This window comes from Spermophilus citellus (assembly GCF_964194105.1).
Source record: "Spermophilus citellus genome assembly, chromosome: 4".
Taxonomy (NCBI): domain Eukaryota; kingdom Metazoa; phylum Chordata; class Mammalia; order Rodentia; family Sciuridae; genus Spermophilus; species Spermophilus citellus.
The window spans coordinates 99431951-99459220 of NC_138185.1; the positions used below are offsets into that span (position 1 = coordinate 99431951).

Sequence of the window (27270 nt, forward strand, 5' to 3'; positions counted from 1 at the left end):
TGGATAAAAGACTGCCAACTCAGGATTCCAATTTCCTTTTCTCCCACCCTTTCCAAGAAGCGAACCCAGGGCTTTGTGCATGCTAGGCAAGTGCTCTACCACTGTGTTTCATTACATCCTTAGCCCTGAACTACTACTTTTTTTTTTAAAGAAAAAAATTAAAATTAATTTGGAAAAAAAATCACAAAAATATAAGTGCACATATATGTATGTATACATGTATAGATATTTTATAAGATGTTCTTTTGATATTGGGATGAGTTGCTTGAATTACACAGACCAGAACTGAAAAGAATATGGCACTAGGAGAAAATAAGTCTATCAGAGAATAGAATGAAGAACCCCCAAATAGGTCCATTTTTCCTGTAACGATTTAATGAATGATATAGTAAATATCAAAACATTTTAAAAAGTGGGTTTTTAAAAAACTTCTTATTTGGAAATTAAGAAAAAAGGTGCAAGTTTAGGAAAAATCTTAACACTCGTATCACTTTGCTTAGACACGTTAGTGACGTTTTACCCCTCTTGTTCTATTAGTTACTTTCTCTATATTAGAGTTTCTTGCTTTGGTACTATTGACATCTGAGGCCAGGTATTTCTATATCATGGGGGTGGGTGTATGTCCTGTGCATTGTAGGGTGTCTGGCAGCATCCCTGCCTCCACAGCATTCACCCCCTCCCCAAAATGTCTCTGAACATCAGCAATTCATCCTTGTTAAAAACCACTATTCTCTATGTATGTGGGATTTATTTTGTTTTTCATGTTCTGGGGTTGTTTTTGAATCCATTCGAAGGTAAGATTTGTTTTTATTTTTTTACAAAGGTGGGAATAGAACCCAGGACTTCACATATGCTGGGCAAGCACTCTTCCATGAACTTACATTTCCAGCCCCTGAGATTAAGTAATAATGCATCATGATTATTATGTACTTCCAAAAACTAAAGAAATTCTCTGCATAACCACAAGTCAGCATTAATTTCAATTTTTTTTTTTTTTGGTACTGTGAATTGAACCCAGGGTGCTTTTATTTTTTTATTTTGAGTCACTAAGTTGCTGAGGCTGGCCTTAAACTTGCAGTTGTCCTTCCTTAGTCTTCAAGTAGCTGGATTACAGACATGTACCATGGTGCCTGACCCAGTTTTGATAAATTTAGTCTTGTTACAATTCATATATCTTTTTTTAAAAAATTATATATATATATATATATATATATATATATTTTAAATTTTATTTTATTTTAGTTGTTGATGGGCCTTTATTTTATTCACCTATTTATATGCAGTACTGAGACTCAAACTTAGTGCCTCACTGGGCAAGCACTCTACCACTGAGCCACATTCCCAGCCCCAATTTCAATTTTTGTCAACCGACTTTAATATACTGGTATTTTATAATGTTTTCCTTTATGTCAGTATTTTTTCTTTCTAATACAAAATCTAGTCTAGGAACAGGAGCTACATTGAGCTTTCATGTCTCTAGTATTAAAAAAAAAAAAACATCATTTTTTTTTTAACAGTGCTAGGTTTGAACCCAACGCCTTTCACATACCAGGCAAACATTCTGCCACTGAGCTACAACCCCAGTTCCTTTTATTTCTCTTTAATAAACAGTATTGGGAAAACTGGTAAGCAAATTGTTAGGAACGTCAATTTAAATCTGATCAGGGCAAAATCAGAATGTGATTATGTGAGTTAAAATACAGAGTAGCTATCAAGTTTGGAAATAGAGACAATTATAATATTAAATGGTATGTTGATACTACATTCCTGTGTATGATATATGTGACATTACATGAAATGTTCAAGTACATTGTCCTTTATCAACAGCACAGAGGTCAGTGTGCTGTGGAAAGCTGCATTAACTGTTATTTCCACCACTCCCTGCCTAAGCTGTGGCACACAGCTACAGAAGGTTTATGTCTCTGAACAACCTACATCTCTAACACATCCAGAGGAAATAATGCAGAGGCTCATTCTACAAAAAGAAGAAAATGTTTAGCTGTTTCCAGACTTCGTAGACTATGTATAGCTTAGACACATGTTAGTGACATGAAAAAAATAGAATTTCCTTCAGATCTTTGAAGTATAACAAGTTTCTAAAGTTGAAAGTAATGAAAATTAAAAAGTTAATTTTCTACAAGGAAAAAATAAGTAGACTGGGGAAAACATTTCCAATATGACAATGGTTAAAACTAGGATATGAAGAATTTTCTTTTTTTTTTTTTTTTTTTTAGAGAGAGAATTTTTTTTAATATTTATTTTTTAGTTTTCGGCGGACACAACATCTTTGTATGTGGTGCTGAGGATTGAACCCGGGCCGCACGCATGCCAGGCGAGTGCGCTACCGCTTGAGCCACATCCCCAGCCCAGATATGAAGAATTTTCACACAGGGCTGGGGTTGTGGCTCAGCAGTAAAGCGATTGCTTAGCATGTGTGAAGCCCTGGATTCGATCCTCAGCACCACACTGTAGTTGTGCCCAACTACAACTAAAAAATAAATATTAAAAAAAGAATTTTCACAGAATAATACGAAAATCTCAATAGATGAAATGAAGGACAGGAACTGTCAATTTACACACAGGAAAATACGTTTAGGAAAATAAATTTACTCCACTAATATTAAACTTTATTTTCATTAGAATGTATTTAAGCTCCCAGATAAAAAAATAAATACCTGACCATTTAGTATATGTTTGAAAGACAATAAGAACGTCAGAGTGTCTGGTAAATAAATAAGTAAATATAGTGACTTCCATAAATATGTACTTGGTTTTTTCCTCGTCTTAGCTTCTTTAATAAGCAAGGTAATGATTATAATATATTATTTGGTTTTAGATATATGTACTCACAAACATGCAGAAAAAAAGAGGAAAAGAAAACAGCTACATAAGAGTAGCATTATATCTCACTGGGTTACATTACGATCAATTTATTCTGTTAAGCACTAAGAGAAAGCACTAGAAAAAAATGTAAATGTAACAAAAATATTCTTAAAGGAATTAAAATGTTACATTGAACATAATTCATGTAATGCAAAAGGAAATAGTAAACGGGGAGCAAAAAAGACAGAAAGGATGGGCAGTGGCACACACCTATAATCCCAGCTACTCAGGAGGCCGAGTCGGGAGTATCACACGTTTGAGGACGACCTGGGCAACTTAATAAGACCTTGTCTAAAAAGAAAAAATTAAAATTAAAAGGACTAAGTAGCTCAGTGGTAAAGCATCATTGATCTCAATCCCTAATAATCACCCCCCAAGCCACAAAGGGACATGAGGCATATATAAATCTTACTGTTTCAATAAAAATTAAACAGCCTATTAAACAGTCCAAAGGCAGACACTATCAGGTTGGATAAAAATCACAGAACAAGGACTTCCTGTTTGACATGTACTTGAGATTCAACTGTACAAGCAGGTTGAAATAAAATGAAGGGGGAAAAAAGAATGACTTAATGACAGTTGCTGTAAATGGGTGGACCTGAAGTCTATCATGCAAAGTAAGATAAGCCAGTCCCAGAGAACCAAAGGTCGAATGTTCTCTCTGATATATGGATGCTGACACACAACAAGTGGGGAGAATAATAGAAGTTTAGTGCATTAGACAAAGAAGTTGAAGGGAAGGGAGCAGGGATAGGAACAGGAAAGACAGTGGAATGAATCTGACATAACTTTCCCATTTACATATATGAATATGCCACAATGAATTTCTACATTCATGTATAACCACCATGGGATCCTAATTAGAATAAGATGTACTCCATGTTTGTATAAATATGTCAAAATATATTCTACTGACATGTAAAACTTAAAAAGAACAAATAAAAAAAGAAAAAAAATGAAGGAAAAATGTAGATTATTCTAATAGTAACTGTAAGAAAGTTGGAAAGGCTATATAGCAGATAATATAGACTGTAAAATAAAAATTTTTACTAAAGATAAAAGGGGTGTTTTATAGTAACAGGATAGTCAGCGCATCTGGAAAATAACAACAGTTGTAAAGAAATATACACCTAAAAACAGAATTCCAAATATAGGCAGCAAAACCTATATATGATTACACAACCAGTGTAACTCTCCATATCATGTATGGCCACAAAAATGGGAAATTTTACTCCATGTATGTATGTATTTTGTGTGCATTTTGGTACATTCTATTGTCATGTATAACTAAAAAGAACAAATAAAAATAATAATAAAAAGAGCTGGGGATGTGGCTCAGTGGTTAAGTGCTGAGTTAAATCCGCAGTACCACACTCCTGCACCCCCAAAGAAAATCAAAACTGAAGTATGGAACATTTCTACCAGATTATATGCAAACATGACAAATAATAATAATTATTTATTTTATTTATAACATTAGATAACTTAAATGGAAACATTCCTAGTAAAAGACAAACTATTCTGTTTTAAGAAGAAGTAGAAAATCTGAATAATAACTTGTAAATAGAATTAGTAATGGAAAAAAACTTGCAACAAAAAAATCAAGGCAGAGACGGTTTCACTGGAGTATTCTATCAGACATTTAAAGAATATCAGTTCTTGGGTTGGTGATGTAACTCAGTGACAGAGAGTGGTTGATTGCCTAGGTATGTGGGAGACTCTGAATTTGATACACACTACAGAATAAGGAGGAGAAGAAGAAAAAGAATACTAATGAAAAAGAATACCAACTCCTTACAAATCCTTCTAAAAAATACAAGAGGAGGGAACTTTCCCATCTCATACAGAATCCACTATTTTCCTAGTAACAAAGCCAAAGATATCATAAGAAAACTATTAAACCATTTCTTTTAGGAATATGGATGGAGAGGACTTCAACAAAATACTAACCAATTGGATCCAATAATATATGAAAACATTTTCACACCATGACCAAGTGCCATTTATCCCAAGAATGCATTCTTAATGGAAAGACTGGATACTTTCTCCTTAAGACAGAAACAAGACAAACTGTCCACTTTTACAACCTCTGCTCAGCATCGTACTGCATGTTAGAAACAAAGCAATTAGGCAAATAGGTGAATTAAAAGGCATCCAGATTGGAAAGAAAGACATTAAACTGTCTCTGTAAACTGACTCTGTTGATAGAGGACATGCTCTTGTATATAGAGAATCCTAAGGAATCTACTAAGAAACTGTTAGAAGTAATGTAAGTTTGGAAAGGGTGCTGGATACAAGATTAATGTATTAATCAGATTAAGAAGTAGGAATCAGTCCTATTTGTATATAGTAGTAGTACTGAGTGAGCCTAAAATGAAACTAAGGAAATAGTTCCATATACAGTAGCACCAAAATTAATTAAATAAGAACAAATTAACAAAAGAATTGCAAAACTGGGGTTGTAGCTCAGTGGTAGAGTGCTTGGCTAACATATGTGAGGCACTGGGTTCGATTCTCAGCACCACATAAAAATAAATAAATAAACATTTTGTGTCCATCTACAACTAAAAAAAATTTTTTTTAAAGAGAGAGTGAGAGAGGAGAGAGAGAGAGAGAGAGAGAGAGAGAGAGAGAGAGAGAGAGAGAGAATTTTTAATATTTATTTTTTAGTTCTCGGCGGACACAACATCTTTGTTGGTATGTGGTGCTGAGGATCGAACCCGGGCCGCACGCATGCCAGGCGAGCGCGCTACCGCTTGAGCCACATCCCCAGCCCCTAAAAAATTTTTTTAAAGAATTGTAAAACTCATACTCTGAAGACTATACATTATTTGATGAATTTAAAAATTTCAAAACTTCCTACAAAACTGTAGTAATCAAAAACTGATGCTGGGATAAGGGTAGCATTGTAAATTAATAGAATAGGGTATATTTCAGAAGTACACCCTCACATTTATAGTCGGTTGATTTTTGCTAGGGGTGCGGTGAGGAAAGAATAATCTTTTAAACAAATGGTACTGAGTCATCGGATATCCACATGCAAAGGAGTAGTTGTACTCCTAACTCACTATACAAAAATTTAACTGAAAATGGATCAAAGATCTAAATGTAAGAGATAAAACTATAAAACACTTAGAAGAAATGAGTTTAAATCTTTGTGACTTTGGATTATGACACCTAAAGCACAAAAGCATGAGGAACAAAAGAAAGATAAATTGAAAGTCATCAGAATTAAAAACCTTTGTGCTTCAGAGGATGCCATCAAGAAAGTCAGTGGAATAAGATGGTTTGGTCCAGACTCAGCCTGCCTCCCTGCTTTCTCCTCCCCACTGTCCTGGTCCGCCCATCCTCCAGGCCAGTTCCAGGCTGTGTTCTTACTCTGTGACCCTCACACTGCTCTAGTTTCCATTTTTCTGGGCAGCTGCATGGGCCACTCAGTGTAACATCTAGTCACGTATTCTCAAGTCTTTCTTTTTTCTTTTTTTTCTTTTTTTCAGTGATGTTGCTTACTTCCCCACTTGCACTCTTGGGGTTACTTCAGAATAGAGCTGTCTAGGGACAGGAGCACAGGTGGTATAAGGCAGAAGATGGGAGCTTTGGCCCTATGAGTGTGTCGTCACCATGATTTCACATCTTGGTGCTGGAGCTCAGAAAATGATACCCTAAAGTGTGAATACTTTGGCACGCTGAGCTGGAGAAATAGTCTCAGACCTAAGATCTCACTCATTGATTCCCCACAATTGCCATCCCACCCCTTAGTCTCTCAGTCCCTGTTCATCCTCTTTCTTTCCCAGAGAAAAGAGAGATGCTTTCTCAGAAGTTCACTTATCTGACAGAGGACTCTTTTGGAAAAGAAAATGCAATTGTCTTAAACCCCTTCTCCAGGTATCTCATCAGATATCCAGAAGACATGAGCACTGGAGAAGAGGAGAGGAGAGTCTGAAAGCTGTCACCAAGCCCAGACACATTTTTCATCTATTCTTCTAAGGGTTGCTGAAGATATTATCTGAGAGACTTTATCTACATAAGACAACTTGTATTTGCAGTGAAGTTCTATCCCTCAACTTCCTATAACTTTGCTGCCTCTGCCAAGCCATTGTCTGTTCTTTAGGCTTATTCATTTACTCTAAGTCACCTCTGCCCATTTCCCTCTCCTCTATGAAGAGGGTGTAGAGCTCCAAACATCTGTCATTTCTCTGAGTTTCATATTTGTGTAGATTCTTTGTTTATGCACTTAATGTTAGTCAGCTTTTTCATTTCTGTGACAAAATACCTGAGATAACCCCCTTAAGAGGAAGAGTTTATTTTGGTTCAGTCTCTGGGGTTTTAGTTTGTAGTGGCTGGTTTCATTATTTTGGGGCCTGTGGAAAGGCAGTACATCATGGTGGAAGCATGGGGCAGAAGTTGCTCACATTATGGTGGCCAGAGTCCCAATATCCCCTTCAAGAGCATGCCCTCAGTGACCTAACTTCTTTCCACTAGGCCCAGCACCACAGGCTGGGCACCAAGCCTTCAATATGTGGACATTTGGGGGACATTTAAAATCCAAACCATAAATTTACATGTTTTTTGCTATTAAACTATTTTCAGATCGTTTCAGAGAACCTTGGAGGGCATAAGAGAAATTTCTTCTACCCTTCCATTAGTTTTGTGGCCTTACGTTCAGTGCTGATCCTTTCTGAACCTATTTCCTTATCTGTAAAATAATGATGAAAAAATAATAATCCAGTGCATTCATGAACCTGGTGTGTCATTTGCTTAGATGCTCATGTTCCCCAAGAGTCTTAGCCTAGTCACCAGCAGTGTAAGAATGACCAGTAAGTATTGTGACTTACTGAAAGCCCAGGTTTTCCTTCAGAGAGAAACAAGAAACAAGATACACATTATAGGCTTGAAGGTTGTAGATGTTTCACAAATTTATACTCTTTTTTTTTTTTTTTTTTTTTTTTTGCTTTAAAAGAGTAATATGGGGGCTGGGGTTATGGCTCAGTGGTAGAGTGCTCACCTAGCATGCTTGAGGCACTGAGTTCTATCCTCAGCCCCACATAAATGTAAAATAAAGATATTGTGTCCACTTAAAACTAAAAAATAAATATCAAAAAAAAAGTACTACGGGGCTGGGGTTGTGGCTCAGTGGTAGAGTGCTCACCTAGCACTCATGAGGCACTGGGTTCCATCCTCAACACCACATAAAAATAAAGTAAAGGTTATTGCGTTCACCTATACCTAAAAACATTTTTTTAAAAAAGTAATGTCATGTTTTTAAAATTTCAAGATTAGAGAAAAATAATCACTCATGCTCCTATAATATTGTGATTCTTGTTAGCAATTTTATAGTTCTTTTCTGTTATGTGCATTTTTCACTTAAGTGAATGTAAGTTTTTTTTTTAAATCATATATTACTTGTATATTTCGACAATTTTGTGACCTACTTTTCCACTTGGTTGTTTTTTTTCCTATTGTTTACTTTTATAAATAAGGAAATAATATTTTTTTGTTTTGGGCCACTTATTAAACTTCTTTTTCTATTCTGATATATTTTATATCTACTGGGATTCTAATATATAATGGTCAACTTTAAGATGCCATTAACTGTATACTGACTATGCATGAAAATTCAATTTTTATTGAAATAACAGCTTCAATAATTTCTTAAAGTAGGGATTTATTATTGCTCCTTTTTTTTCTATTTTTATAAACTAAATGATGGGCTGGAAGTGAATGTAGTTTAATGGTAAAACGTGCTTAGCCTTTGCAAGACTCTGGTTTTAATCCCCAAAATCTGAACCAAAAACAAACTAAATGAAAAATAAAAATATGGCTATAAAGAAAAATGTGGGTTTTCTAGATAAAAACATCTGCACCTACTAGAAACAGGTTGGATAATGTGATTTATTTAAACAGTAATGACTTCTTTTATTTAATCAAAGGTCCATTTTAGCTTCTTATCTTCTGAAGGAAAAACTCAACATCCTGGGCAAGTTGGGGTGTCTGCTGAGCTGTGCAGGTTCTGTCGTGCTGATTATCCACTCCCCAAAGTCTGAGAGTGTGACAACGCAGGCTGAGCTGGAGGAGAAGCTGACTAATCCAGGTAACTCCTTCCTTGCAACCAAGAGCAAGAGCGTTTGCCCAAGAAGTTCACACTTCCTAAGCCATGGCTCCAGTCTGGCAACTTCAGTGGTGTAGGCCAAACCTGTATCCACCCTAATTAGTCCACAGATTTGCATTCTTTGTGCTTCACGTACATGTGTATCAATTGGCTGTGTGTACAAGCCAGTCACAGCTGTGCAGCCTCCCTGAGCCTAGCTGGCCATGGTATGTGTGCAAAGGTCACTCCCAGACCACCTGGTAGACCCATTCAGCATAATGACAAGCCAGTGCCTTATCTCAGCCCTCATCCCTGTAGGGGCTTCCTCTGCAACCTGGGTGCTTGGCTCATTCCAGAGCCATGAGTGGCTTTTCCTGACCTCTGGGTATCTCTCTTTTCCTCCACTGTCCCTCCTCCACACCCCTGCCCTCAGATCCCTGACTGGGCTAGGAGCTGTACCATCCAGTTTCTTCTGGTTCTTTTCATGCATTGTTCCTTCTGTGGGCCAGCTAGTCTTGCCCCCTCCCTGAACTGTTGTCCCAATGGCAGCAGCCAGCATCTGCCAACTCTGTTCTGTCCCCACTCAGTGCTTCTCTCTGATGTGCAGCAATGAGAGCAGAGACCCCAGTTGTGTGTGCATATATTTGTGTTTGACATATAATAATTTCTAATTTTTTTTTGTCAAATAAAAAACATTACATAAACACACCTGCCTTAAGTACAGATTACTTCTAAATTTCTTCCAGTAGACCGTCTTGTGCTGTTTACCAACAATTTTAGACAGGTGGTGGCACAAAATTGCCTTCACACAGATGCCTCCAGGCCACAAAATGTGGGAACCCCTCTTTTGTAGCTTTCAATTAAAAGTGATGAAAGTAGCAACAAAAACATTTGTGAAAATTGAAAAAGGGGGCTAGGGTTGTGGCTCAGCGATAAAGCACTTACCTAGCACATGTGAGGCCCTGGGTTCAATCCTCAGCACCACATAAAAATAAATAAATAAAACAAAGATATTGTTTTATTTATTTATTTTTTATTAATTTGTAGAACATACCCAATGGCTACTTACTTTTTGATAAATGTGTCCAACTACAACTAAAAAATAAACATTTTAAAAAAATTGAAAAAGGGATCATAGTGAAATTAACCAAGTCTGTGTCTCCTTATGGAGTGTGGAGACTCTTACCTTTGTGATATTCATTTATTTCCATAAAAGCCATGATATTTGGTACTGTAAGATATAAAAGTACAAAGATGAAGGGAGGAAAAGACCAGAGAAAGATTACAGAAGTAAATGTGAATGTCCTGAAGGCTTTTGTTATTGGTGGTGGTGGCGGTACTAGGGATTGGACTCAGTGGTAAAAGGATGCTTTACCACTGAGCTATATCCCCAGCCCTTTTTTATTTTGAGATAGGGTATTGGTCAGTTGCTGAGACTATATTTGAACCTGGAATTCTCTTGCCTGAGCCTCTTTTGTAGCTGTGAGTTTAGGCTTTGCCACAGCACTGGGCTCTCAAGGACTTATTTTAGGAACATAACCAATGGCTACTGACTTTTTGATAAATGTGAATAATGCTAATATATATCAGATCCTAACTTATTTACATGTTTGGAATTTATATGTACAGTTGTAAATTATATATAATATGTCACAATAAAAATTAGGTATGAAGATAGAATGATAGCAAAAAATTTTTCTTTTTAATGTGAAAGAATCTAAAATATAAAATGGTATTATTCTGGGCACTTATTACCTTATAGATTTTCTAATATTTTTTTCTAAAGGTAAAAATACAGGATGAATTTTTGCCTCAGAAGAAATTTAAATTATCACTTACTTATATTTTATATAAGTGATATGTGCTCTGTCATATTCAAAGAGGGTAGAAGTGAGGGAAATGTAGTGGAATGTTTTCTAAAGAGAAAATATCAGGACTGGGGTGTAGCTCAGTGTTAGAGCATGTACTTAGTATGTGAGACCCTGGGTTTAATTCACAGCACCACTAAAAAAACAAACAGATAAATATAAAAAGTGAATATTGTGAGGCATGCATTCTCAATGATGTTACGTAATATCACCCTCAGAGAGCAAATACTGATGTTTGGAGGTGAAAAAAAACACTCTTTCAATTTATAAAGTACAGATTTAGATGCAATTATAAACAGCTGTATAATAAATCAATGATACAGATATTTCACAGTGGTGAACAAATGGGAGAAAGGTGGAAAGTGGTTCCTAATATGGGTGATAATGAAATAAATGCTTGAGAAACATAGATGTGAAGAAAGTGTCACAATGCTGAAGGGCATCTGGTGCCTGCTCTAACCTTAAAAAAATAAGAGGTGATGATCACACGAAAATAGGTTTTCCTGGCCATGCATTTTTATTTCTGCATAGCCCAGTTCTCACACATAGCTGCTGAGGCTTGTCGTTCAGCATCCCCTCTGGCTGCTCGTGTGCTCAGTCCTGTCCTGTTCCCCTTTTCTTCCTGCCCCTCTGCACCACTTCCTCCTTGGCCACCACCCCTGCCATCTCAGCTGTCTTGATACTTGGGACCTATCTGAAATGTTGTCTGAACTTGCCCTTCCCAGCATCAAAGCCCTTTGCATTCCCTCTTGCCCAGACTTCTCCATGTTTATGCCCTGCTGCTTTCCTGACACTGTGCCTGCCCACTTGCATATATTTAAGTTGCTTCCAAACATGTAAATAAGTTAGGGTTCCATCCCCTAGACCTGCCCAAAGTTGGGCAGTATTTTCTTTTTGCATGAGCCTAACTGTGCCTTTCCTAATTTGTAAATGAGACTTCCAGGCAGCTTTCATCTGACCTTCCAGTGTCCCTTCTCTGGAGAGTCTCCCTCTGTTGGCCCCCCCAAGAGCAGGTCTTCATAGTTCACCCATGAGGGGCAAAGCTCCCAATGCCTGTCTTTTGGGTTGCATGTTCACACTTGTTGATTTGTTTGCCTATCTGGTCTAGTTTGCATGTCCAGGCAGTTTCCAGCCCTGTGAGGGACAACTTCACAATTTGGGAATTAAATTCATGCAAAATACAACCTCCTATACACATAATTTAAAAGCAATCAGTATAATGCCTTAACTGAATATAAAGGAGAAGTAGAAGGATGCTACTTTGCAATATGCAAATGCTCAGGTACACCTGTACAAGGCATACTGAACCCAGCCAACCCTGCACCATGCCAGGCATCAAACCTAGGGCCTTTTACATGTCACTCAAGTGCTGAGCTACATCCCCAGCCCCTATGAATGTTTTAATGGTAAAAATAATGATGAGGAAAGTGCACTTGCCACTGTAGAGGGGTGGCTAGTGGGAGCACAGGCACTGCCTCAGCTTTGTCTCCTTGGGTAGTCACTGAGTGGGGGACTGCCCAGGTCAATGTGTGCCATCTGTCTTGCAGTCTTTGTGGGCTACCTGTGCATCGTGCTGCTCATGTTGCTGCTGCTCATCTTTTGGATTGCCCCAGCCCATGGGCCCACCAACATCATGGTCTACATCAGCATCTGCTCCTTGCTGGGGAGTTTCACCGTGCCTTCCACCAAGGGCATTGGGCTGGCAGCCCAAGACATCTTGCACAACAACCCATCTAGTCAGAGAGCCCTGTGCTTGTGCCTGGTGCTCCTGGCTGTGCTGGGCTGCAGCATCATCGTCCAATTCAGGTACATCAACAAGGCTCTGGAGTGCTTCGACTCCTCCGTGTTCGGGGCCATCTACTATGTGGTGTTCACCACACTTGTCCTGCTGGCTTCAGCCATCCTCTTCCGGGAGTGGAGCAACGTGGGTCTGGTGGACTTCTTGGGCATGGCCTGTGGATTCACGACGGTCTCCGTGGGGATTGTCCTTATACAGGTGTTCAAAGAGTTCAATTTCAATCTTGGGGAAATGAACAAATCCAATATGAAAACAGACTAGGATGCAACCAGGGGTTGGGGGCTTGAGGAACAGGCCTCAGAGATGGTCTCTGGTCCTGATTGGATGTGAAGTAGAAGAGACCCTCAATCCCTGATGTGATAATTGCCTGTGTACTAATGGGTGGTCGAGTGGACAGTGGGGAGCCTGGCTCAGCAGCAGAGCAGGGGCCCAGCCCTCTGTAGCCTGATGCTCCCAGTGGTTGCCTGGGCATCATCTCTGTCTGATGAGACAAATCTCATTTTCATTTCCATTAACCTGGAAGCTTTCATGACTACTCTTTCCTTTTAAAACATTTTAACATGATTTAATGAGTAAATAAAGATGGGCTCTTTCTGGTTAGTCTTTGCAGGAGAGCAGATGTTCTTAATTAGAAGATTACTCTGGAAATGAGAAAAATTCTTGTCTTGAAATCTGGCTCTGTACAGTAAATGTGACTGTTGTTGTGTTAGTTTGCATTGAGCATGTATAACATTCAGGTACCTCATTCACATAAGAGGTATATACATTGAATTGTTTTTAATTCTCTAACAAATAGGCTCTCTCCTGCACCCACCCAAGACATTTTAATAGCAAATAGAGAGAGAACAGTTAATGAATGTGATGCAGTGTTCCATTGGCAGGATGACCTTTCAATAGCTCAAATCAATTTCAGTGCCTTTATCACTTGAATTATTCACTTAATTTGACTATTACTGTATGTTCTCTTAAATTAGAATAATGCCACTTCCTTGGTTATACCTTAACATTTCAATGTTCAAATTATAAATAATTGTAAAGCAATTAGAAATAATTGTATATTGGAGGAGAGTCAAAACTAAAGGCACATGAGCAGATTGACCCATTTAGCATGTAGTTATTGTCCAAGTAAAGACAATTGATTAAGTAGCATGAGGTATTTTATTTGCTTTCAACCTATGTAATTGGGATCCAGTATCAAATATATACACAGCAAGCATTTGTGGCCATCCAGAAGAAATAAACTATTTAACTTGATAATAAGGCTATTAAAGGAGAAAAAAATGTTTAATAACACATATGTTGAGAACACTTTTTAATACAGAACCAAGTTGGAACACACATAGTTTCAAAGGAGTTTCTAACAAAGATGGAAACAGTTTGATCTTCTTGTTTCAGATGTAGAACATTCTTGAGTTCCTCACCCAGCATCTCACTAAATTTCCTAAGTGAGAATGAGGCTCTGGATTTGATTCCCGGTGCCAGAAACAAAACAAAACAATTCTTAAATGTAAAATGGCAATTAATTATGCCAACATTTGGATAAAAGAGATCTTTCTTCTGTCCATAACAACCTCCCATGTGTATTAAACTGGAGAAGAACACGAAGTGATGCAAAAATTTCATCAATATATTGTCTGATTCACATGCAGTGTTTTATCTGAATAGGGAACTATACTAAATTGAAAGGGGGCTTGGGTAAAGTAGATTAGGTGAAATAGAACTTGAAATTTAATAATATCCAACTATAGTTACTTTAAAAAGGTGTTTTTCTCCAGGCAAAAAGAACATTTCTGAAGTAAAAATCCAAGGAATACCTCCCTAAAGTTTTGAACAAAGAGACCAAATAAAATGAGACTAGTTTAACATGAAGCAAAAATATACCTTTATGAATTAAAAGTACATGTGATGATCCTGGTTTGTCAGTGATTTGTGAAGAGCAGCAACAAAATAATTTCAAAAAATTTAAAAATCTTATATTAACTGGTAGTTAATATTCCAAATGTCCATTCCTCTTTCATCAGCTCTTTAAGGTTATTTTTTTAACACTGGCATTTTTAGAAATATTACCCTTCATTTATTGAACTAAAAGTTGCAGTAATTTTGGCACAAAAGTAATTTTCTAGTTAAGGAGATGTTTGGGAAAGAATTAACACATAATTATTCAAGAATATAAGAAATTTCATAATTTAAAAATTATGTTTTGCTACAACTTACATGTGAAGCTTATTTAAATGCCTCAATTGGTGTACCTTTCTATATTTTAATCCATAATTATCCCATGGATATTCAGAGTTGTGAATTTCTGGATGATATTCCCTATAATTTTTTTTTTAGACTAAAACAAAATCTCACAGTATTAATAGCTCTTCTGAAGGTGATTGATCCTGGAACAGAATCTCCCAGGTTTATATATATTTGGTAGATTTCTTTGGCAGGATACATAGCTTTTGTTCCAGTGAAACAAAGTTCATGTCATTCATTGTTTTTCATATGTGTGACAGTAGCCTCTGAGTAATTGAAATGACCAGGGTCTGATGTTCTAAATTTAACATGAAGCACATAAATTCAAATTTCTACTATCATTTCACAAATTTGCTTTTTTCATAATTAACTTGGAAATACAAAGAAAAAAGGACCCCAAATTGAGAGTTTCAGGGGAGATCCTAATATGGAAATGGATCTCTTATAGGTCTTTCCAAAAGTAAAGCCTGTGAAACATTTTCATTATGATGTTATTCTTTGATTTATCTCTGATAAAACCAAGAAAAATATCTACTGTATTTTTATTTTCAAGTTTTTTTCTAAAATCAAAGGTTTTTGATTACAATTTTCAGAATTATTCTTGATAGATACTTAAATAGGCTATTCTCTCCTACTTGGACAATGCCTTGTTTTCTCACGTTAATTCTATTCTGCTTATTGACCAAGTATAGAACCAATTTAGGATTCTTAACATAAACCTAGCCCAAGGATACCATCCTAGCATTTCGCAATCTGCATAACCACTGCATTTCTGTGAGGCCCATGCTAGGACCTTTGGGGAGGAATCTGGTTTTCTGGTGGCTTTGCTTATCACTCAGACTGTCATTTCATATTAGAATGTTAATATAATACACTTTGCTGCTCTTTGTTGAGCAATAAGAAATATTCTTTTAATTCCTACTTCTTAAGCCAATTTGTTATACTCAGTTTATTTCCAGAAGTTAATTCCAGCAGTAATATGTTGGCCTTTGTTGTTTTCTTTGGGTTTTACATTTCTTTTCTGATAGAAGAAAACACTATTCAAATGGGTAGTTACTGCTCCTCTTCCTTCTTCCTAGACAGCTTAGCTCCTGGTAAATACTATGCTCAACTTTTAGAGGCCAGTTTCTAGACTTCTGTAAAGCACTCAGATGCAGTGTCTCCCAGGTGTGGACGAACACTCAGTCAACAGAAATAGGTATTGATGAGTACAGACCACTGCCCTGCTGCATATTTTTTTTTTTCACAGTGCTGGGGAATGAACCCAGGGCCTGGCACATAGCAAACAAGTGCTCTACCTCTGGCTACATCCCCAGCCCCTGCCATATAATTCTTGGAGGAGATAATACCTTTGTCTCTTTCCCAAGCTGCTCCAGTAATCCATAAGAGCAGAGAGGATGCTCCAATGGTTCACAGAACCATGTCCGTAGCTCTTTTCTGATGCCTACTAAGTCCAGGTTAGGGTTCCCAGTAAGACACTAGAAAAGAATGCTTCATGACTGTGGATTAGTTTCTGTGGTCTGAAGGAGTTATCTTTCTCAGAATGTTTGACACCAAGGACATTGTTCACTCATCAAGCAGGATTGGATGGAATGTTGGTGTTCCGTCTTCTCAGGGACCAAAAATGTATCATCATCTTTTTAGTGTTGACCTTCCTACCAATGACACCTCTGTTCATTTTCTGTATGTCTTACTCATATTCATAGCTAGATTCTGTTAACTTCAGTTAGCAAAAGACCAATTTGCATACCAGTCATTCCAGAAGCCAATTTATCATATAAAATACCTCAATTTTTTGTATTCCTCATTTCCACTCCACAGTTGTTACTGGTGATGAATTTAAGGGTCTGTCCTTTAGCTCATAGGTGATTTTTCACATCTGGCCAGATTCTTATACCTCCATGTATACTTGAAAAGATTAAGAATTATAGGAACAGGCATGAGAATTTGGCCTAATACCACTGCTTGTTTTTTTTTTCATACACATTTCTCATATGCTATCAAATGCAACAAAACAATTCTATTTTAAGAGAATGTAACTTCTGTTACATCAAAATACACTGTCTAGTTTAAAAAGTTGATATTCAGTAGAACAATGATCATGTAAATAAACATCTATTTCAAATGTACCCAAAGCAATTAAAAAGCAGAGTCTAAGGCCCAGAGAGCCAGGGAGAAGGATTTATTTCTTCTTTTCTCTAATTTTCCCTGAATTGTGCAAATATAGGTGAGTTGCTTAACCTTTCTGTGCCTCAGTTTTTCTACCTCCAAAGGGGTGGGATGGTTCTCCAAATTGATTGTACCTAAAATGCTAGCACTTTTAGTAGTGTTCTGATGGTCTCAGATGAGAGCACCATTCTCAGAACTGCTCTGGAAATGACATGGTAGATAGAACTCAGTTTGCATTGACCATGGAGTCTGCTCAGGATGGTGCTGTAGAGCATGTAGCTCCAAGCACCAAGCAAGTAAAGGAAACACTGGGTGTAAAGTTTGCATGATTCTGTAAAGCTTTAATTTTCCTTTTTTTAAAGGAAGGATTTTATATATTCTATTGTAAAATATGGAAATTAAACAAGGACTTTTAAAACTGCACTGAAAGCTCACATTCTGATGGGGTAATGAGCTCCTCTGATGTTTGGCTTAGGCTGTGTTCTACAGAAGGTTTAATGATCTATGTGACCAATCGATTCTGTTGTATTGAATCTGTAAGGAATAATGCTAAACTTTCTGCTTTCAAGCAGCTCAACCCTGATGATCAACTATCTGATACCAGGTGAATGTTAGGAGTTCCCCAACCACTAGTGCCAAAAGGTCACATTGAAAACTCAGAGTGTTTCTTTTGTCAGAAATATTAATTTACCCCTCCACCTCGTCGGTATTTTTGCACTTTACAAGGTTTAAGAGTGTTGATTTTCATAGCATTCCTGAGTGTTCTTGGCTTTTTGAAGTATAACTATTATCTCCTTATAAAATATAATATAATCATGAAAGGAGGAAGAAGTCTAGATTTTAAAAAATGTCAAATGTTGATTGGTTGCATTCAAGTTTTTCCATGTAAATGTATCAGGGGAGCTTCCAATTAGCATACATACATACACACATTTATCAATGACTAAGATTTGCTTATGTTTTGCTTTATAGAAATAGTCATAGCATGTTGTTATTGCCTTATGTAAATAAAAAGGCTATTTATTAAGTTTTCCAATAATATTTATTAATCTGTATGTGTTTTAAAATAAAATAACTTCTTTCTAGTGGAATACTTGTTGATTTTTCCCTTTGCTCGGAATTCTTTGTAGTCTCAGGTTCCAAATCATCTCAGATCCTCACATTTTTTCCTATTATGTCTGCTTGTGCATCTGTCTTGGTGCAGATCCATATATGAAGGACATATCTTCTGATTGAATTAAATGATAGTACTATAGAAAACCAGCTCTATTTAAAAAAATTTTTTTTTAGTTGTAGTGGGACACAGTGCCTTTATTTTATTTATTTATTTTTATGTGGTGCTTTTATTTATTTATTTTATGCGCCTCACTCATGCTAGGTGAGCACTCTACTGCTGAGCCACAACCCCATCCCCATCAGCTCTATTTTAATATGGCTTTTTTTTTTTTTTTTTTTTTTTTTGGTAGTAGGGATTGAACTAGGGGACAATCTCCTACTGAGCTATACCCCTAGCCTTTTTTATTTTTTTATTTTGAGACAGGGTCTCAGTAAGTTGCCCAAGCTGTCCTTGAACTTGTGATCTTCCTGCCTTAGCCCCCCAAGTAGCTGGGATTACAGGTATGTGCTACCACATTCAAATCTTTTATACATTTTTGAGTTGCGTAACACGTCATTTTATATTTTAAGTCCATAAAAAATTAAAGAATCATAACACATTTTTTAGTACTCTGAACATCATCAGAAATCTTGTCATTAACCTTTTCTAGTGTCCAATAATTTTGTTTTTGGTACCAGGATCAAACCCAGATCCTTACACATACTAAACACACACTTTTCCACTGAGTTATAACCCCAACCTCAGTTATTTTATTAAATGAGAAAAAATAATTTGAGTAAAGATTTTTTTCCTTAGGCTCTATCCAAAAAGATATTTATTTATTTTTATTTATTTATTTATACATACATACATACATACCAGGGATTGAACACAGGGGCGTTTAACCACTGGCTAAGCCATATTCCCAGGCCTTTTCTATATTTTATTTAGAAACAGTGTCTTGCTGAGTTGCTTAGAGCCTGGCTAAATTGCTGAGGCTGAATTTGAACTTGCCATCCTTCAGCCTTAGCCTCCCAAGCTACTGGGATTACAGGCATGCACCACTGTGCCTGGCAAAGATTTACTTTAATTACACACATTTTGATCAAAGTATACTTCTACTGAAATCAGGAATGTTTGTATGTTTAATTATTTCCAGACTGCTTTTGGCAGCTGTGAAATGTGTGGATGGCAAATTCTGCAGCCCTATTTGATTACTACTAAGGAACTTTTAGTTCTAGCTGCCAGCTAGGCACAATAGTTAAGTGTGAGCTGGATATCTAGTTCTGAGGAGCACAGAAAACCAAGCTATTCTTACCTTCCTGGCACCTTGTTAGGGTTCCTCTATTGCTGTCATGTCCCTGTCTGATAACCCTTAAGTGTGATGCTGTTGGCATATTTGTTGTAGTATTAATCACACTTATTTATATACTATTATAATAATTAATTTTGGGGGTGTACTGAGGAGGAAACCCAGGGCCTTGCACATGCTAGGCAAGCATTCTACTACTGAGTTACACTCACAGACCTATTATTTTGAACTTCACATGATATGTAGTTTCTAAAAGGTTTTAAGTTGGAGAGGTGGTGGTATAGTCAAGAAATAGTTGTATAATATCTAAGTACTTCTATATCTCTTAGCATTTCAGAGGAGAGAGAGATTAATTTCAGCTGAGGATATTAGCATTGGGAGTAAAACTGGACTGGGATGAGCAGGATGGGGGAGGTGCAAGGCAAGAAACACAATCAATCTGAATAAAATAACTGATATGATGGAAGAAATGTTAAACTAGGTTGCCTATGAAATTGCATCTTTTTATATTTGGTGAAGATGCCTGGGGGACTTGGTATGTTCTCCTCCTACTGAATTTAGAATAATCACTCTAGTTTTGTGTGACTAACAAGTTACCACAAGCTTTGTGGGTTATTATATTATAGTCAGGAGGTCAGAAGTCCAACACAGGTTTTACAGGGTGTTGGCAGGATTAATTCCTCCAGAGACTCAGAGGAAGAATCCATTCCCTGTCCTTTTCAGTTTCTAGAGACTGCCTGTATTCTTTGACTTATGGCTCCCTCCTCCTCCTTCAAAACCAGCAACATCATATCTCTCTGACTATTCTTCCATTGTTGGTTCTTTTTTTAAACTTTGTCCCTCCTGTCCTCCCCTTAGAAGGAACTCTGATTATTTTGGACCTACCCGGACAATCCAGAATCATCTCCCCATTTCAAGATTCTTAATTACATCTGCATAGCACCTTTTGCTATGTAATGTAATATGATCACAGGTTCCAAGGATTAGGATGTGGACACTATTAGTGGGCATTTTTCTGCTCAGCACATACATTTTCCATTTCACCAGGTGAGGCAATTATTAAAAAAACAACTCCCGCCCTTTAATGAATATCCAAGTGTTCTACCTAAATTCACTTCAAGTTATTCCTATCTTTTTCATTTTCTCCCTCTCCCTGCCATTCCTCCAACTAAATATTCTGGAAAATGCCCCACTACATTTAGAGGTCATGTATAGCCTTGAATGAACAAATGCTAACTGAAAAATATTATATAACAGTAATGTTTTTAAATCCCAGAGGGGCCTGGGGCTGTAGCTCAGTGTTAGAACACTTGCCTAGCATGCACAAGGCCCTGTTCAATCCCCAACACCACCAAAAAATAAGTTAAATGATAGAGAATGCCACAATTTACTTTGAAAGGACAAAGGGCAACTTTAGTGATGGGGGTTGAGTTAAAAAATAATCATCTGCTCTGCTATTTTGTTTCTGTGGTATCAAAACCAAAACATGAGAGTAATTGGGGAACAATTTAAGAAACATAAGAAAACTATTTGATTTCCTAACGCATGATTTTAAAAAATACTATTTTAATAAGGAGTCTTGCCAATGTTTCTATAACAAAGACAAGATTTTAATAATTTTATGGAGATTTAATTCACATATAATAAACTACACACTTATAAAGTGTACAATTTGGTTTGTCATATGTCCTGTAATGAAAGCATTATATCATTAAGTATAATGAAAATATCAGTGGAACTGAACATATCCATCACCCTTTTTGACCCACTGTAATCCTGCCTTCTTTTTCCCTTCCACTCCCATGCAACCTTTAATCTGTTTACTATCACTATATATTAGCTCTCATTTCCTAGAGTTTTATATAACTGTAATTAATTAGCATATACTACTTTTTTGGGTCTGGTGCTTTTCACTTAGCAAAATTATTTTGAGACTCAGCTATGTTATACCATGTATCAATAGTTCATTCCATTATATTGCTGAGTAGTGTTCTATTATATGGATATGCCAACAATCTGTTCCACATTTGAATATTTGGGTTGTTTCTAGTTTTTTCACTATTACAAATAAAGTTGCTATGGAATGTTCATTCATAAGTCTTTTCATGGATATATATTTTCATTCTCTTGGGTAAATACCTGGGAATAGAACCTCTGGGTCCTATGGTGGAAATGTGTTTTAACTTTTTAAGAAACTATCAGCCTGTTTTCCAAGGAAGTTGTGCCATTTCAGAATTCCATCAGAAATATTTGAGGAAAAATTAGTTTTAAAAACTTTAAAAGTATCTCATGATCACTGCTTGATCATGAGGTACACTCACAGAATACTATGTATTGGAGAAGTGATGTGGGCATTTAAACAACATGCATCATATTGGTCTCCTTAGGTTAAATTAACATGTTAGAACTAAGCATTCCTGTTCATATGAGCCAACAACTATTTTCATTATAATCATCTACCTTCTAGAGGTGTCTGTTGCTGTCTTTATTAGTTATTACTGCCTACCAGTCCATCTCAAAATGAGTGGCTTAAGATAATCATTCTTTCTCATATGCCCATGTATCACTAGGGCAGTTTTGCTAATTTGGAGCAATGTGGCCCAATCCCTGCAGGGTCTCAATTATGGGTCAGCTAGTCGGTCTGGAGGGGACCCCACAGGATCCCTTCTTCCTGCAGGTCAGTCCAGGTTTCATCTCATCTTTGTTTAGGCTAAGAACTACCACATTTTCCTGCTCAAAGCAAGTCCCAAGGCCAATGCAGATTCAAGGGATAGGTCAGCCATACTGTAAATCTACCCACATCATTAAAGACCAACCTTCCAGTTATATTTTAATATTAAATGTAATTCTTTATCTGACAATGTTATCAAGTCAATCTGGCTGAGACCAAAGAAATAAGCAAAACAGGTCCTTTGAGATGGGTGTGCACGACTGGTCGGTAATCCCAGAAACTTGGGAAGTGAGGCAAGTGGATCCAAAGTTTGTGGCCAGCCTGGACAACTTAGTGACACCTGTCTCAAAAAAACAAAGTTAAAAAAAAAAAAAGGTTTGGTCCCATAAAAAGCCTGAGTTCAATATTGACAACAGAGATTTAGATTTATGTTAGGAGTGGTAGCTGGACCCAAGGTCCCTTTTCATCCTACTTGGAATGTAAGGAATGCTGTTCCTTACCCAGCCAAAAGGAGGTCCAGATGTCATGACCTAGAGCTGACACTAATGGCCCCGGGCTTAAAAAAAAAAATCAGTTCTAAGATGCACAATTGTGTGGTTGCCAAGATCACAGCAGATTAAAAGTTTTTAAACTAGAAACTGCATAGTGACCTATATCAAAACCACAGGGCTCTGCATATAGTCTAGAACACAGCCCAATACATTGTCTGAAATGGAGAAACTACATTTGCTGTTTTCTGTCTCAATAAAAATATAATTCATTATACTCAGATTCTCAACCCAGATGACTGAAATTGCACAATAGCGTTTTTGCGTCTAGTCACAAAGTCCAAGAGATCTTTACACCTGTAACCAAGGAATCATTGACTTTTGGCAGATCTCACCCTCCAACTTTTAGCTAGTTGGAGCTGGTCCTCCTCCCAACTTCTTTTGAATGAGGTTCTTTGCGTTTCTTGGAAGAAACCTTGATGGTAGGTCCCAGGGAATTTCTCCATTGAGAAGCTAAGGCGGGATTGCCTAACAGTTTCCTATGCATTTTTGTGAAAAATGTATCTCTATTACAAATGTCGCAAGACAAATGTCACAAATTCACCCATCAACTTTACCAAATCACAAACTTGCATCTATTTTGGGACCCGGATGGTAAGCTTTTGGGAATGGAAGTGTCTGGCGCCTGAGAGGCAGCCCTGGCTTCCTTGACCACGCCCCTCCCACTCCCCAGCAAGCTTGCCCGGCCCCGCCCTTCGCCAGCTTCCGAGTACCAGTTGCATCTTCGAGACGCTGCTTCAAATTTAGCTGCGCACGCAGAATCCTAGAAATTTGCATTTTAAATAAGCGCCGCACAGAATTCATATTTTCATCATCTTGGCGGGGGGGGGGTAATGTCACTTCATAAAATACTCCCTACCACCTTTCTCCCTTCCGGTTCCCAGCCCCCGCGCCTGGCTGACCCCGGCCGGGTGAAGAAGCCGGAACCGGCTGGTCGAAGCACCGCGGGGCGGGGCCTGCGGGGCTCGGCACTGCGCGTGTGCGCGCGTGGAGTCTGGCGTCACTCGGTCGCGCCCTGGTTCTCCTCGGCGGTGGCCCTCGGTCCCGGCCGCGGTGGGGCTGGAGGTCGTCCTGGGTAGGTTTATCTCAACGCTTCCATGGAGAAGGCGGCTTGCACGACAGCAGCCCCGGATGCTCGCACTTACCCCCGGACGGCGACGGAGGCGGTGGCCGCGCGAGCGCTGGAGGGAGCGGCCTGTGTGGGGGTGTGAGCCAAGGTTCCGAGGGTCGGATTGCCGAGGGGAAGTCGCGCGGCCCGCGTGCCGCCTGGGGTGAGGTCGCTGCTCCTTCTTTTGAGGCACGCGCCAAGGGGCTGACTTGCGGGACAGCCTGCAGATCTCGGGTCGGGGGACAGCCCCTCCGGGGCGACTTTCTTTTACGCGTGTTCTGAGATGGACGCGGCTCTCCTAGTAATCCGCAGTGAGGAAATCCGCCGCGCATCGGATTGCCATTCAATCCCACGGAAATCCGGCTCGTTGGCCTTGTCGGTGGCGCGTGTGCAATAAGTTCTTTCGATTAGTTTTGTCTTGGTGAGTTTTAGAAAGTGGTTTCCGTTTTCTGTAACGCATTGAACGTGTCCTTTAATTTCCTAACTTTGACAAGATCCCTGAATCTAGTGTTTCACTTTATACAGTTGTGCAGAACTCAGTATATTTTGGTATTGCGAGTGTGCTTCTTTAATTTCTTTGCTAGAATAGAATATCAAGTCATTAAATATAGTGTTACAGCTTGATTTCCGGGTTCTAGAAAGTGTTACACATTATGTGCTCAATTAGGATCTTTTGTTTCAGTAAACTGTCAAAGCACTCTCTTATGTTTGTTTGAATAGGTTTGATGTTAGTTGCTGAGTAAAATGAGTATAGTGGCTAGTATTAAAATTTGAAAAGTGGTAACAGTCCTTTTGCCTACTTCTGTATTTTCTTCTTTTCAGGCTGGAACAGTAAAGTTAAAAACTTTAAATGGAAATAAAGGGTAGTATTTACAAGAAAATGAGAATGAATAAATCATCCCTGGTTTTCAAAAGAGAGACCATATTAAACTTACATGTAAGTTAAAAGTTTAACTTATGACTAATGTTGCTAAATTAGGGTTGGAGATTTAGGTTCTGGGTTTTTTTTTTTTTTTTTAATTTGTTCTTTTTAGTTATACATGACAGTAGAGTCAGTTTTGACATATTTTACAAACATGGAATATAGCTTATTCTAATCAGGATCCCAATCTTGTGGTTGTACATGATGTGGAGTTTCACTGTGATATATTTGTACGTGTACATAGGAAAATTATGTCAGATTCATTCCACTGTCTTTCCTAATCTTATCCCCCTCCCTTTTCTTCCCCTTTGTCTAATCCACTGAACTTCTATTATTCCCCACCTCCCTTCTTGTGTATTAGCATCCACATATCAGAGAGAACATTCCACCTTTGTTTTTTTTTTTTTTTTTTTTGGAAATTGGCCTATTTCACTTAGCATAATATATATCTTCAGATCCATCCATTCACTGGCAAATGTCACACTCATTCTTCTTTATGGCTGAGTAATATTCCATTGTGTATATACACCACATTTTCTTTATCCATTCAGCTGTTGAAGGGCACCTCAGTTGGTTTCATAGTTTAGTTTTTTTGAATTAAGCTGCAGTAAACATTGATGTGACTGTGTCACTATGGTATACTGATTTTGACTACTTAACTCCTTTGAATATACACCAAGAAATAGTATAACCGGGTCAGATGGTGGATCCATTCCTAATTTTCTGAGGAATCTCCATAGTGCTTTCCAGGATGGTTGTACCAATTTGCAGTCCCACCAGCAATGTATGAGTGTACCCTTTTCCCCACTTCCTTGCCAACATTTATAGTTTCTTGTATTCTTTTTCTTCTTCTTTTTTTTTTTTTTTTTTTTTTGTAGTTGTAGATGGACAGAATGCCTTTATTTTATTTGTTTATTTTTATGTGGTGCTGAGGATCGAACCCAGTGCCTCACACATGGTAGGCAAGCACTCTACCACTGAGACGCAGCCCCAGACCCCTGTTTTTTGTATTCTTTTTTTTTAAAATATTTATTTATTTTTTAGTTACAGGTGGACACAATGTCTTTATTTTACTTTATGTGCCTCATGCATGCTAGGCGAGTGCTCTGCCGCTGAGCCACAACCCCAGCCCTCTTGTATTCTTGATAATTACTGTTCTGGCTGGAGTGAGGTAAAATCTCAGTGTAGTTTTAATTTGCATTTCTTTAATTGCTAGAGATGTTGGAACATTTTTTCATGTATCTGTTGCCCATTTGTGTATCTTTTGAGAAGTGTCTGTTTAGTTCCTTTGCCCATTCATTTATTGATTGGGTCATCTGTTTTTTTTTTTTGTTGTTGTTGTTGTTTTGGTGTTAAGCTTTTTGAGTTCTTTGTATATACTGGAAATTAATGCCTTATCTGAGGGTGTAGGTGACAAAGATTTTTCTGCCATTCTGTAGGCACTCTCTTCATGCTTTTATTATTTCCTTTGTTGTGAACAAGCTTTTAGTTTGATACCATCCCATTTATTGATTTTTGATTTTACTTCTTGTACTTTAGGAGTCTTGTTGAGGAAATTGGTTCCTAAGGGGACGTGTTGGAGTGTTGTGCCTATATTTTCTTTTAGTAGGCAGAGGGTTTCTGGTCGATGTCTAGGTCTTTTTTTTTTTTTTTTTTTGGTGGGGAAAATGTTAGACCAGGACACAAGAAAAGACCACTGACTCCAATTAAAATCAAATTAAAGCAAGCTTATTATTTCGACCGGCTGGGCTGCCTCTCCCTCCCAAAACGGCGGGAACAAGACAGCCCCCCACCTTTCCTACAGCCCAGCTTTATAGCCCAGAAAGTTACACAAAAGGGGTGTTACAGATAACAGAACTCTGACAAGCATCACACTAATGGTAGTTTACACATTTTTTTTTTTGCTGGCCCCAACATCAGAATTTATGAGGACCGTTAGAGCCTCAGAGAGGATGGCCAGGGAAGGCCAATATTTAAGAGGTGTCACTAAAGTTTCAGAGAGGGCTGCTATCTGGTCAGAGAGCCAGGCATGGGTGAGTTCAAGACACAGGCAGGCATTCCAAGCAGGTTCAGAATTTGCAGTAATTTATAGTAAAGCCGAAATTATCTTTTCATGGCTTTGTGGCAAGATGGCTCCCAATTTTAATAAAAGATCAGGTTGGGTCTATCAAAAAACAATTTTATTTATTTATTTAATTAATTTTAATTTGTTATATATGACAACAGAATGTATTACAATTCATATTACACATATAGAGCACAATTTTTCATATCTCTGGTTATACACAAAGTAGAGTCACATCCTTTGTGTCTTCATACATGTACTTAGGGTAATGATGACCATCACATTCTACGGGCTTTCCTACCCCTATGCCCCTCCCTTCCCCTCCTTCCCCTTTTCATTTGATCCTCCCCATCATCCCCCCCGCCCCCGCCCCCAGCATCCTTAAATTCAAGAAATCATTCGGCATTTGGTTTTTTGGGATTGGCTAATTTCACTTAGCATTATATTCTCCAGCTCCATTTATTTACCTGCAAGTGCCGTGATTTTATTCTCTTTTAATGT

The 27270-nt window shown here is 37.8% G+C and overlaps 2 protein-coding genes across 5 annotated transcripts in view; both read left to right on the forward strand.

Annotated features, from left to right (window-relative positions):
- NIPA1 (NIPA magnesium transporter 1) overlaps window positions 1-12898 on the forward strand; it is a gene marked incomplete at its 3' end in the record, with an annotated part of 36690 nt that extends 23792 nt beyond the window's left edge. Inside the window, exons 4-5 of the mRNA XM_081290563.1 lie at window positions 8814-8974; window positions 12387-12898. Coding sequence (XP_081146689.1) covers window positions 8814-8974; window positions 12387-12898 — 673 coding nt within the window. The remainder of the gene's footprint in view (window positions 1-8813; window positions 8975-12386) is intronic.
- The window catches only part of NIPA2 (NIPA magnesium transporter 2), a 52684-nt gene that overhangs the window by 3575 nt on the left and 21839 nt on the right, over window positions 1-27270 (forward strand). The window contains exon 1 of one of the 4 annotated variants that reach the window (XM_081290562.1): window positions 8835-8974. The exons of 1 other annotated variant lie outside the window; for it this stretch is intronic. The gene's annotated coding sequence lies outside the window, so the exon portion shown is untranslated. Of the gene's footprint in view, window positions 1-8834; window positions 8975-23622; window positions 23750-23805; window positions 23946-27270 lie in introns of those variants that run through there. 2 more of the 4 variants (XM_081290560.1, XM_081290559.1) reach the window with 2 other exon arrangements.